Source organism: Lontra canadensis, unplaced genomic scaffold, assembly GCF_010015895.1.
Source record: "Lontra canadensis isolate GAN:19392208 unplaced genomic scaffold, GSC_riverotter_1.0 scaffold53, whole genome shotgun sequence".
NCBI classification, from domain to species: Eukaryota; Metazoa; Chordata; class Mammalia; order Carnivora; family Mustelidae; genus Lontra; species Lontra canadensis.
The window spans coordinates 12349290-12361982 of NW_022631047.1; the positions used below are offsets into that span (position 1 = coordinate 12349290).

General features: G+C 52.1%; 1 protein-coding gene across 8 annotated transcripts in view; it reads left to right on the forward strand.

Moving 5' to 3' along the window:
- CRACR2A (calcium release activated channel regulator 2A) overlaps nucleotides 1-12693 on the forward strand; it is a 134784-nt gene that overhangs the window by 61484 nt on the left and 60607 nt on the right. For all 8 annotated transcript variants that reach the window (XR_004384719.1, XR_004384717.1, XR_004384718.1 and 5 more), the window contains 2 exons: nucleotides 1213-1396; nucleotides 4842-4988. Coding sequence is in view for 5 of the 8 variants with exons in the window: in XM_032874841.1 (XP_032730732.1) it covers nucleotides 1213-1396; nucleotides 4842-4988 (331 nt within the window). In the remaining 3 variants the exon portion in view is untranslated. The remainder of the gene's footprint in view (nucleotides 1-1212; nucleotides 1397-4841; nucleotides 4989-12693) is intronic.

The window sequence follows — 12693 nt, forward strand, 5'->3', positions numbered from 1 at the left end:
GGCTCTAGATTATTTGGGCCTCCTTTCTGTGTCCACGTTGGCTGTTTATACCACTGTTTTCTCCATGCCCACTACATGGTCATGGCCAGATCCCCTCCCACCTGAGAAAGGCAAGCTTGGCATAAAAGGGGGAGCCAAGGGGCACCTGGGTAGCTCAGAGGGTTAAGCCTCTGCCTTCGGCTCAGGTCATGATCTCAGGGTCCTGGGATCGAGCCCCGCATCAGGCTCTCTGCTCAGCAGGGAGCCTGCTTCCTCCTCTCTCTCTGCCTGCCTCTGCCTACTTGTGATCTCTCTCTCTGTCAAATAAATAAATAAAATCTAAAAAAAAGGGGGGGAGCCAAAATGAGATTTCCAGCCTCTACATCTCCTTTCCTTTCGATGACACCAGTGTACAACACAGTGGGATGGCTGCCTGGTTCATTTCAACCTGGGTCTGGCTGAGTCTTCCAGGCTGAGGGGAGCCCACAACCAGAGGAATTTCTAGAGGGTTTGAATAGAGCAGTCATTCTCAAGGTATCCAGGAGGAAAAAGAACAAAGATTCACAAACAAGATCGAGAAACCAGATACCCATCCGATGAGATACTGATCAGATATCGATCAGAGCAAGGACCAGTATGGGTCAGCAGACAAGTTTCACCACACATCTGCCTTACACGAAGTACCGTAGAGTTTGCTCGGAAGAACCCGAGGCTCCTCCTGAGCTCGAGGAGCTTGCAGTCGCCTCGAGAGCATAAGACAGACTGCCGTGTGTTACAGGCAGTGTGAGTATGGAGAAGGCGCACTCAGAGTTGCGGAGTCACTTGTAAACGTGGACCACCATGGTCCTGGTGGTGGGAATGGCTCGACGATGTCATGGAGCAGTCAGGCTGCTGCTGGAGGTCGATGGAGGGGAGGTTCTGGTTGTGTAGAGAGGAAATCAAGGAAGACATGAGCTCTAAGCCAGACTTCAAAGGTTCAAGGACCACAAAGGTGCCGTAACACTGACATCCATTCCCAGGCTCTAGCATGTCTCAGAATCCCATGGAAGTGACAAAGTCCCCAAACCCAAGAGATGGTGTCCAAAATGTATGCTGTAGTGGTGGGGGTGGAGCTCCCCTTTTCTTCTCTCAAATGAGCCTCCGGTGATTTCTGGCAACTAAGAAGGATAAGGTCTTCCTGGGTGAGTATTTATGGATTGCCCGATTCAGATCCTTGTGCCGTGTATCCCCCAGGTCACTTCTTCTTCAGCCAGAATAAGCCAGGTCAGGAAGAGGCAGGTGAACAGGTGGCCCGGCTCCAGGAAGAGAAGGTCTATCAGTCCAGAGGGGAAGAACACGTGGGCGACACAGATGAAGATGAGGAGACCCAGTTCCAAACACTGATGGACAGACTTGGAGCCCAGAAGGGTTTGGAAGAGTAAGTGGCAACAGCGATTGGGGGGATGGGGCCCCGCCCAGGAGCCACCCTTCATCTGCCCATGCAACATCCTCATTTGTTCAGAGCTCAGCCAGGCCCCAGGTTCTGGGCAGCCAGCTAGAAGACTTGCTCCGTATAGCCTGCCCTTGGCCGACACTTGTCTCTGCTTTTTGCATTTTCTCTTGGGAAACGGTGCTCAGCCCCTATCCTCCCACTCTCCTCACTCCTACCATATGACATCAGCACAGTCCTTGGCTCCCTGAGGAGCGCTGTGCAGCAGAGGGCCGTGCCAGACCTAGAGGGGCTCTCTGTGCATTTTGCTGGGGTTCCCCCATCCCTGCCAGCTCACCAGCATTTCCTCCTCCCCCCATAGCCAGCCCCGGGTCTCAGGGGCTGCAGGACATCCCAGCCTGCCCCACAGTGGCGTGCTCCTGGCCGAGGCTCCTCATGTGGCGGCATTTGCCCACCGTGCCCTGGAGCCAGAGCAAACCCGTCAGGAAGCCGAGGTGGGAAATTAACCAGTTTTTACCAGCCCACCGCTTGGATAATCAGCAACTCAGCTGAAAATTTCAGATGGCTGGAACCTCAAATAAAACATAATACCCCCATTTTTTTTTCCAAATGCAACTGACATTTAAAATGAAATGAAATAAAAATAGGATGAAATAAAATAAAAAGTGAGGTTGCAGCTGGTGGAAACCAGTGGCCTAAAAATGTGGAACACTGTTCTCCCTTTTCCTGTTGCCTTTCGCCTTTCCATTTCTGGGCCTCTTGGTCTTGGCTTGGATGTGTGTTGCAGGAGTGGGAATGGCCTAACAATTGGAACTCTGATGCATCTGGAGCTTGGGAGGAGAAGGAACTGTGGTTGAGGATGATAAAGAAGTGGTAGGAAAGGAGGGGCCTGCACACATCATGCAGGCCAGAGCAAGAATCTGTTGCTCTGTGGATTTTTGAACCAACAATTCGGTAGACTGCGTCAGAGTTGAGAAAGGACAGGCGGAGGCCTGGGAGAGAGCGCAGGGAGAGGCCCTGGATGGGCAGTGCACTTGCCCCCGGAGCAGGGGGCGATCCCAGGACCCCAGGATCATGACCTGAGCAGAAGGCGGACGCTTAACCATCTGAGCTCATGGACAGGGGCAGGTGGGTGGGAAGCATGGTAGTCAGACACCCCACTCAGCTTCTCTGAGGACAAGATGCCAGAACCCAGGGACCACTCAATGACCCCGGGAAGCCTCCTCCTAGAGGAGCAGGAGGAGAGGGCAGTGTGGACAAGCCATGGCACTGTCATGAAAGAGAGGCACCTCTCCACCCACCCATCCCTTTTGGGCCAGCCCCCTTCCTGGCAGGGCTCTCAAAACAGAGTTCACCCGATGTTCCTCAGAGGGCCTGTCTGAGGCCACTGAGGAATTGAGCCAGCATGAGGCATCCTGGAAGAGAAGGCTCTAGGGAAGGCTTCAAGAGTGGTCACAGAAATTGATATGCAGAAGATGGCGGCCAGCACTCTCCATCCCCATGGAAGCCAAATGGAAGGCAGGGGCCGGGTGTTGCAAGAGGGGGATGGCAAGACCACCAAGCCCCAGAGAACATAAAGGAAGCTGTAAAGACTTCGGAGGTCTTCAAAGATTCACTCCCGAGAATGGCTTGTGTGTTGTTCTGGAAGCAGGCAGGTGGGTAAGCTGACCTCCTAGAATCCTGTCTAGCCCTGCTCCCTTATACCCTTCCACAAGGAGCAGAAGCAGTAGACCAGGTGTCTGGACTCCCGGTGGTCCGACTGGTGGAGTGATTTGGCAAATTATGGAACTTGGCTTATTTTTCATCAAGAATTGACAGATTTGTCCCTTCTCCAGAAATCTGGTGGGGAGGTAGTGTGGCCATGACGAGGTGGTTCAGAGAGCTTTGGAAGAGGGTTGTGTGGGTCTGCAAATCTCACTGGAGGCTCTAGCCAACTGTCTGTCCCGGCAGGAACTTGACAGATGTGAACAGACAGACTGAGGTGGACCTTGATTTTATAACTCGTGTACATCATGAGGGCATCAGTCTGCCCCAGCCATGGGAGGCCATCGTCATATGTCTCTGGGATCCTTGTATCGTACCATCTCCACTATATCTACAGGACAACAAAGTTCTGGGAACGGAAAAGCTCCTCCCTCCCCATCCCTTGTTTCCTGGATCACCTCTTGTCCTCTCAGCGCTGGGTTCCAACAAACAGGAAGTACTCATTGGGTGATGGGTAGACAAGTGTTCCAGATGAGCTGGAGGATAGCAAGGGAAGGAAGGAGGGAGGGGCAATGGATGGACGATCCGACAACTAAGTAGGGGTAGCTTCCCTTCTCAGTGGTCCTCCCTCTGCTGGGAGCGGAGAGTGCTCTCTGGGACCCAGACCCCTTGCTAACCTGGCACTGGCAAGTATTACTTCTGAGGAAAGTTGCTCCAATATAGGACTTGTCACACAGGAACAGAAAGGACTTTATTCTTTATCCTGAGGGTTCCCGGTGGTAGCTACCCTCAGATCATAGTGGTTTCAGAATTTAATGGGCTGCAGACCAGACTGCTCTCAGGCTCTGCGTGATGGTTGGCCATAGATTTTCGAGTTTCTCCGGAGACGGAGCGCCTGGTCCCCAGTGTGTGCCGCCGCCTCCTTCCTCCTGTCCCCAATCAGCGAGTCCCCGTCTGTCTCCGTTGCTCTGCGGTACGCACCTGCCCAGTTAGCTGGGGCTGGGGCTGGGGAGGGGAGGCTCTGGGCATGTCACTCTGTGTCTTTGTCTCTCTGCCTGCCTGTGTCCCTGCCAACTTTCTATTTGTCATTCCGTGTGTGCACACACGCGCCTTGCAGATTTGCACCTTCCCTTCCTTCCGCCTGTCTGTCATTCCCGGTGCCACCGGGCCCCAGTGGGGTGCTGCGTATTCTCTCCCGTTCCCCATGGTGACAATTGCTTTCTGCCATCCATCAGATGGCATGTCTTTACCTCTCAGCTGTGAGGACCGTCCTTCCTGGGGCGACAAGCTCTCTCCTTCAGCTGCACGGCATTTGTCCTCACACGCACCAGGCTCCTGTCCTCCTCTCCTCTTCCTGACATTCTCTGATGCTCCCAGCACGCGGCTGCACACGCTCAGTGCCACCTGCCCATTGGGAAAAACCAGAGTGGAAGCAGTGGAGCGCCGGGTGAAGGGGGCCTACGCAGGAGCCAGGCAGCCCGAGTTTGACTCTTGACTCCATCCTTTGTCAGCCAAGTGATCGGAGCCAGCTCCCTTCCCCCTCTTCTGAGGGTTAGCAGAGCCCCAGCCCCAGAGGTCACCCTGAGGGTCAAATAAGCGTATAGGCGTAGAGTACCTAGCATACAGCCAGCACTCAGTAAATGCTAGCCATTCGTTCTGGCTGTCAGTTTCACATCCGGGAACCAGGGTGTTGCTGCACTCGGATATGAATGCCCCCTTTGTCTTGTAGTGAAAGCGACATCAAGCAGCTCTGGTTACGGCTGAGGAAGGACGAACCTCACTTACTGTCCAGCTTCGAGGATTTCCTGACCAGGACCTTCTCGCAGCTCCAAGAAGCTCACGAGGAGAAGAACGAACTGGAGTGCACCCTGAAAAAGTAGGTCCCGTCCAGCCATTGGCTGTACACGTGTGGGAGAAGCAGAAGCGTGAAGTGTGCTTTCTCAGTCCGCGAGGCCTCCCTGTCGCGGTCTGCCAGCGTGGGCACGGGGCCCGTGGCTGTCGTGGAATGTGTGTTTTTAAGCCCTTGCTCACATCGATCAGGTCCTCACCATAGCCTAGGCACTCCTTAAACATATACACCGGCTCTTTTGGACTATTCACTGTTATGCCCATTTTATAGACAAAGACGTCATGGTTCTGAGGGGTGAATGACATGCCCTGGACATACAGCTTGTAAGTGGCAGAGCCAGCCCTGCGAGCAAGATAGCCCGGCTCTGAGACCGGTTGGAAAACTTCTCTCCCTGCAATTAGACAGTGAGACCCCCACACCCCGGGGCTGCCCCCCACCTGCAGGCCCCAGCCCTGGGCCCCACTGAGTCCCCTCCTGACCACTCCCTGAACCCTTACAGCCTTACCTCAGTCCTACTGCCTCCTGGCCACCAGGGCCTCTGCAGTCATTCGTGATTTCTAGTTCTCCTCGAGGAGGCAGCACCAGCAAGGTGAGCTCGGACCTGAAGCCTGGCGTAGCCAGCCTGTGCCGCAGACGTGGGGCCCGCCACATGGATGTTCATCCCACTGTGGGAACAGGTGCTGCGCGTGTCGGTAGTCCTCACATGCACTTGGCGATGGGAGCTCGCACTTGGTGAAACACGGTGGAACTAAGGATATTCATTATCCTGAAGGTGCAGCCAAAATGCAGGGCTGGGTCTGGATGGCCCTTGGAAGCGGTCCTCTGGGTAATTCTGCCATGTGCTCTCATCCCGCCCAGAGATCACTCCCTGCACAGAGTCCTTGACTGTTCCAACACAGACCATGCGCCCTTCCTTGCAAAACTCCTGGTGCCCAGCGCTTCCTCCTGGGGGTAGGGCTTCAGCATCCAGGCAGCTAGACTTCGGCGTCCCCGCTGACATGGCCTTGGTGGAAAGCACACAGGCCCTGATTTAGAAGGAGTCCCCCACGTGTCTTACCTCATAGATCCGCTATCCACACATTGCCCCGAGTTCCTTTGCTTCTCCTGCTTCCTCCAGATCAACTCCAAAAAGACCTTGTTGGGGTCCACTGGGTATACACAGGTCTGGAAAAAAAGGACCTTCAGGAGCCTGAGTTATGAGGAAGCTGTGGCCAAGTAGTACTGGGGAGAGCACGGTTTGGCTGGAGGAGAATCATGAGCATTCCTGGGAGAGGCTCCTGAACCTCAGAGAAAGGAAAGGTGGAGGGTTTATCTCCACACGGCTTTTAGCTGATGAATCTGTGAGTCAGGACAGATTGGAATTTACGTCTTGGCTCTGCCACTCACTAGCTGTGTGACTCAGGCTAAGGTCTTCAACCTCTCTGAGTCTCGGCTTCCTTATGCATAACATAGGGATGAAAACAAAATCAATATTGGATGCATGTTAAAATAATGATCCTTATTATTTTAAGTAAGTCTGTTTGTCAGTCTTAGAAGATTCACTGGCGCAAGTGGAGCGTTTGATCCTTGGTACGAGCTGGGATGAACTTCAAAGTTCCCTCTGTCTTTCCAGACAGCATGGTGTAGAGCCAGCAGCCTTGGCATCACCTGGAAATTTCTTAGGAATGCACAATCTCAAGCCTCCCCCCGCCCCTACTGAGTCTGCGTTGTGACAAGATGTCCAGGTGCTTCGTGTGTGATTTGAGAAGTGGGGAGCTGGGAATCAGCTTTGCACTTAAGTCACGTGTGGCTCTGCGACCAGCTAGCTCTGTGACCTTGCTCAAGTCTCTCTGCCTCTGTGAGCCTTGGTTTTCTCGCCTGTATTCATTTCTGACCCTCCTTGCACCCCCACTTTCCTCTGACCCCAGCGTTGATCACCCCAAGGGGCTACACAGTCAGGTAGCACATTGCAGAGAGGAGGGTACTCTTTGATTGAAGGAGGATGAGAGTGGTCACAGCCTAGATGGGCCACAGTGACCCAACTCACAGCCCGGAATCTTTGGGGCAGGGTGCTTATCTGCTGGCCTGTACTCCCACAAGGAGAAAGCCATGCCCTTGTCTTGTTGCAGAGCCGGTGAGCCCTCACGTTCACCCTGAAGTGGCCTCTTTGACTGATTTGCCCTAATTTAGTGATTATTAAAAAGGTCTTGAGAGGAAAGTCAAGGTCACTCTCGCCTGTATGCGCAAAACAAGCTTGGCCATAGGTTTCAGCCATCCATACCCATCCTCCACTGATATCCCTGCTACATGCACCTGCGCTGGGTCAGCTGAGGGAGTCCCACTCCTGGCTGGGCAACTGTGGTAGGACTGGGGATTCTCGGGGATCCCTGGCCAGTGCCACTTCAGGGGTGTTCTCTGGGTGCAAAACCGGAGACCCGCAGGCTACAGTTGAGCAGAGCACTAAAACAGAAGGCAGGAGAAACCTGAGCTCTGGTCCAAGGCTGCTGTGTGACCTCGGGCAACTAGCTTTTCCTCTCTGTGCATCAGTTTTCTCACTGGCAACATGAGAAAACAGGCTTGGTGTTTTTCATACTTTTTCTGACTGTGATTCATTAGAAGAAATGCATTTGGCTTTGTAAGTCCCAGACACGTCGATGTTAACATAACTGAAAATTTCCCGAAATGGAGCTCACCCTTACTACATGTGACATACTCTGACATTCTCTATTAAAGTCTCTTTTATTCTCTTGTCTTCTATGAAAGAAACAAAAAGGCTGGTCATATCCGGCTTCTGGATTATGACTGGACCAGATGATCTGTAAGGGTCCTCAGAGCTCAGCAGTCAAAGAAGAAACTGGAAACTCTGATGGCATCTAGAATATTTAAATGGGAGTCTTGACAGATAACCCAGGGTGAGGTTAAGTGACTCAGAAACACCTTCTAGGAGATGAGTTGGGGAGTTTGGGGCTGTGTGTTTCCAGGCATCAGAGAGGGAGAGAAAGGGAGAGCCCTTGGAAATGGCCTGATTCAGGCTGGAACTGGGGGGATCCTGACTACTGTCTGAACATCTCCCAGGCTCCTCCACGGGCTGGCTTTTCAGTGCAGGGTATGTCATTTCAACTCCACCCAGAGAATGAGCCCCTGTCCCAGACAGGGCTCTTGTCATTGCTGTTGGGTGTCCGGCCTGGGCCCCCGGGGACCCAGGACGCTGTCACTCTTGCTCACCTGTAACAAGCGTTTGCTCTGTGCCTGGCTCTAAGTTGAGCACGTAGAACTCAGAGTCCCCATCTTCGGGGAGCTGATGATCACACTGATAAGGTCGAGCTCATACCCATAAAAATTCTGCCACGAAGCTGAGCTGAGAATTCCTGTACCGTGGAGAAGCCAGATGGTGTTGCCATTGGGGCCCCAGAGGCTTTTCTTTCCTCCTCCTTTTGCAGACCACACATCTTGTTTCTGTCTCCAGTGGAGCCCAGAGAAGATGAGAAGAATGAGAGCAGGGGGTGGGGGCGGATCCTGCCCCCAAGGTTAGAGTTTTGTTGCCCTAAGTTAACCAGGTCCACTCCAGCTTCCCTTCGGGGTATCTCCAGGTTCTGTGGTGGAGGAGCGTGCGGCAGGCTTGAGTGCCTGGGGAAAGCTCCGGATAGCTCCTGTCCTGAGACCAGCCTCAGGGGCCCTCCATAGCTCATTGCCCTGGATTGTTCGGTTTGGTTTGGGTTTTACCTGAATACTGGGAAGAGGGGAAAGAGGCCAGTCTGGGAGCGTTCAGTCTCCCACCCTCTTGTTTTGGGGTGGCGGTTGGGTCAGAATCCTGGATACAGTGTTCACCTTGGTTGCATGTCCACCGGGAAGTAGCCACAGCCTCATCGGGCATGGTGGGGACAAAGTAAAATGCAGGAATGTCGGGCTGAAGCCCGGTTCTCCTGCTGAACTTCAGAATCTGAAGGAGCCTCCACATCTATCCCAGGGCGTGGAGGCTAGACTGTAACGGAGCAGAGTTCCCTTTGTGTTCACCACACAGGAGCTCGGAGAACTTTACATTTAGCAGGACGCTTATAGTTTAGGCTTAGGAAGAACTTTGGGCCATCAGAGTTACTGATTCCTGGGGCGCCTGGGTGGCTCAGTTGGTTAAGCATCTGCCTTTGGCTCAGGTCATGATCTGGGAGTCTCAAGATCGAGTCCCACATCGGCTCCCTGCCTAGCAGGAAGCCTGCTTCTCCCTCTCTCTCTGCCCCTCCTCTGCTCATGCTCATGCATGTGCTTTCTCTCCAACAAATAAAACTAATCTTAAAAAAAAAAAAAAGACAATTACAGATTCCATTGCCATGGAAAACATCTTTCCAATTATCTTTTCCTGGAAGACGAAAACAAAAAAACAAAGCTTCAGCTCTCCCAGGGATGTAGAGTGATACTGTCAAGTAGGCTCTATGCCCAGTGTGGAGCCCAGCACCGGGCTCTGTCTCACAACCCTGAGATCATGACCTGAGCCGAAATCAAGAGTCGGATACTTAATCAACTGAGCCACCCAGACGCCCTGGGATTATGACTTTTGACCAGAGTTGGTATCTGCTGAATACATGGCCCTCGATGGGTTCTTTACCAGGATCTAACCCTGAGACTGGGGTTAAGGATGACTTAGGTAGTGTCTGGAGAGTGCTTTGAGGTCTTGGAAGAAAAGTGCTTTCTAGATCAAAGGGAGGCCGTGGGCCGTGCTCAGTCATCTGCCGCTCAGCTCAGCATCCTGGGAAGACCACCCAGGCTGCCTGCTTCGCGTCACCCAGGGACCACACTTGGCTTTGACAAACTCAGCAACACTCCCCAGGGCCTTGTGGGAATCAGTTCCTCATCTGCACAGTCTTTCTTGTCCAGCTGAGTCAGGCCTCGGGCACTTTCCTGGGAGCCCAGGGCTCCTGCCCAGCCACTTTCCAGGCACTCGCTGTCTAGAGTGATGACCCTAGGCTCTGAGATGGTGTCCAGACCAGGGGGGAATGTGTCTTACAGCCTGACAGGCAGCCTGTCTATGATACTGGCTGCCCTGCTATACCCTGAGAATTGGGATTCTGTAATATGAAGCTACAGAGACATGAGAGCCTTTGAGGGAGGAGGGTGACCTTGTCTCCAAATAGGGCAGCAAATAAGGCATCATATATATGGCAGGTGGCCCTTGCATCCCAACTGTGAAGGACCTGAGCTATGTGGTTCTCAAACGTTAGCCTCCTTCAGAATTACTAGAGGATCTTGGTCTACAGGTGGATTCCTAAGTCTCTTCCCTAGACAGTTTTTGTTTTGTTTTGTTTTTTGCCAGAGAGAGAGAGAGAGCAAGAGCATTAGAGCACAAGCAGGGGGAGCAGCAGGCAGAGGGAAAGGGAGATGCAGACTTCCCACTGAGCAAGAGGCCCAATGCAGGACTCAATCCCAGGACCCTGGGATCATGACCTGAGCTGAAGGCAGACGCTTAACCGACTGAGCCACCCAGCATCGCCCCCAGAGAGTTTAAATCGGTATGTCTCAGGGAGGGAGCCCAAGAATGTGTATCTTAGCACACATCCCCAGTGGGTCTGACGCAGGCAGGCTACACACTGCACTTTGAGAAATGCTAGACTGTTTTTCCAGAATGCGTCTGTCTGCAAAAGGTACACTCCAGGGTGACCTTTCAGTCTGGAATTTTAGTGTTGTTCTTAGGGTGAAGAGAAGAAGTTTTTGGTGAGGGATTTAAGTAATGATGGTATGGCCTAATCAGCACATGTTTTTTATTGGTATGTTACCACCTGAGACAGAAACACAGTGTTATCTGAAGCAAATTGAAAGGTGAGGCTGATCTGTGCTCTGTGTACACCATGAACATGATTGTACACCTGACTAATGAAAAATGGGTAGCTTTATAGGATGGGATAAAGCTGCAAAGTTGGTTTATTACAGGCAGCAGAATCTAATTAGGGAGAAACCATCCAACCTGAAAATCCAATTGGCGATTATACAGTCTTTGCAGAATTTTACACAAACTCTTATGGTTTCCTTTCATTCAGCTTTACTCTAGTCCTGTGTCGGGGTGGGGAGGAGTTGGGGGGGACACGTGTGCTGCATGTACGTGGGTGTGGGACAGAGACAGACAGAGACAGAGACAGAGATAGGGAGGCAATTAGAGAGACTGAAAGAGACTGATTTCAGGGGAACAAGAAAACCCCAAACAGGATTTTTCTAGGAAGAGCTTCTCCTTGCTGTCCAGAGTCTGCAGCTGCCTCAAGAAGGCGGCAGGGGGCAGCAGTGAGTCTGAACACCGCTCGTACCATTCCTATCCCAGCCACCACCAAGCAGGCTGAGCCTATACGTGCTTCCATTTTCTTCTCTGGCAAATAGCAGGCTCGTGGAGACTTTTCAGGCCCAGGGTTTTCACTCTGGGCTCAGTGCCATGGGGTTGAGGGTGGGGGCGACATGGGAAAAGGGATCAAGCCCTTCCGGCGATCTTGGCCCTTTAGCCTTGGTGGGTCCGCCGGTTGGCCCCATTCCTTGCTCCAGTTCCTGCTCAGCTCCACAATTGACAGACTCCAGATGGAATTTGGACTGTTGGCGATCCTGAACACAGACGTATGGAATTTCCAGTGTCAGCACGTAGGATGTCTGGGAGGACACAGTGGTGACATGGATGGAACACAAGATTGGGAGTCAAGGCCGGGATCTCCCCTATACTCAGACCCTGTGTATCTGGGTGCCCACAGACTGGTCCCACCCTTGCTCTGACCCTCGTTTTCCTTTATGTGCAAAACAAGGAGGTTGGGGTTACATGAGTCCAGTCTCTTATGGGGAGGGGGATTCTTCTTCTCTTTACAAAAGTCTTTTACCAGATTGTGCAAAGGAGGAGATGTGTCAGACCACTGCCAAGGCCAGAGGCATTTCTAAGTTCTGTCTTGACTTCAAGCTCCTGTAATTTATCTAAAATGTAGAAAAATGCCATTTGTCCAAGGTCAAGATGACACCTTCATTTAGGGAAGGAAGAAACTACTTTTTTTCTTGAAATGATTTCAGACACCCCTGCCTAGAACCTAGAAGGTTGACCAGATGACTTTCTGAGACCTTCTGAAATCTGGACAGATCTGTTCCTAAATAAAGGCCAAATGGAAACAGGAAACAGGGGAAGGATATTTTGACCAAGCCATACTCTATAGTAGGAAGGTTTTGGCCTGTTTGTCATTAGCTTGAACCCCAGTGGTACTGAATTAAAGCTTTACTCCAGTGTGGTACCTTACCTCCGTGTGCAGATCACTTTAGGAAGATTAATTAATTTTCACAGTCCCTGTGGGAGCCTAGCAGGGTAAATTATTGCTAGCTACATCTCACCTTCCAGTTCCCTGCAAATGATCTGCAAAGGCTTCTCAGAGCTATGCCTTGTATTGTATCTGCACCCCTACTCCTTCCCCACACATCCCTTCCTAAATCTCCAATGCTACGCACGTGCTTATCGTTCTCTTTTACAGAGCAGGTGTCTGCCCCAGTCGACACCCTGGGTATCGTTCTGTCCTCTAAGCTGGACCTGGAGTTTTCCTCCTGGCTTCCTATAAGACTCATTCTTTCAGATCCATCACTGCCCTATGGCATCCTCAGTATATAATTGTTATTTCTTCCCTTCACTGTTGAAAATCTCCCTTTTCTGGACTCAGCATTTCTCCCCCTGAGAACTCTACCATCCTTCCCGCTACTGGAGTAGGGGGCTCTGTCCACTTCCCTCCAGGTAAGGCTCTGTGGTCCCAAAGTTACT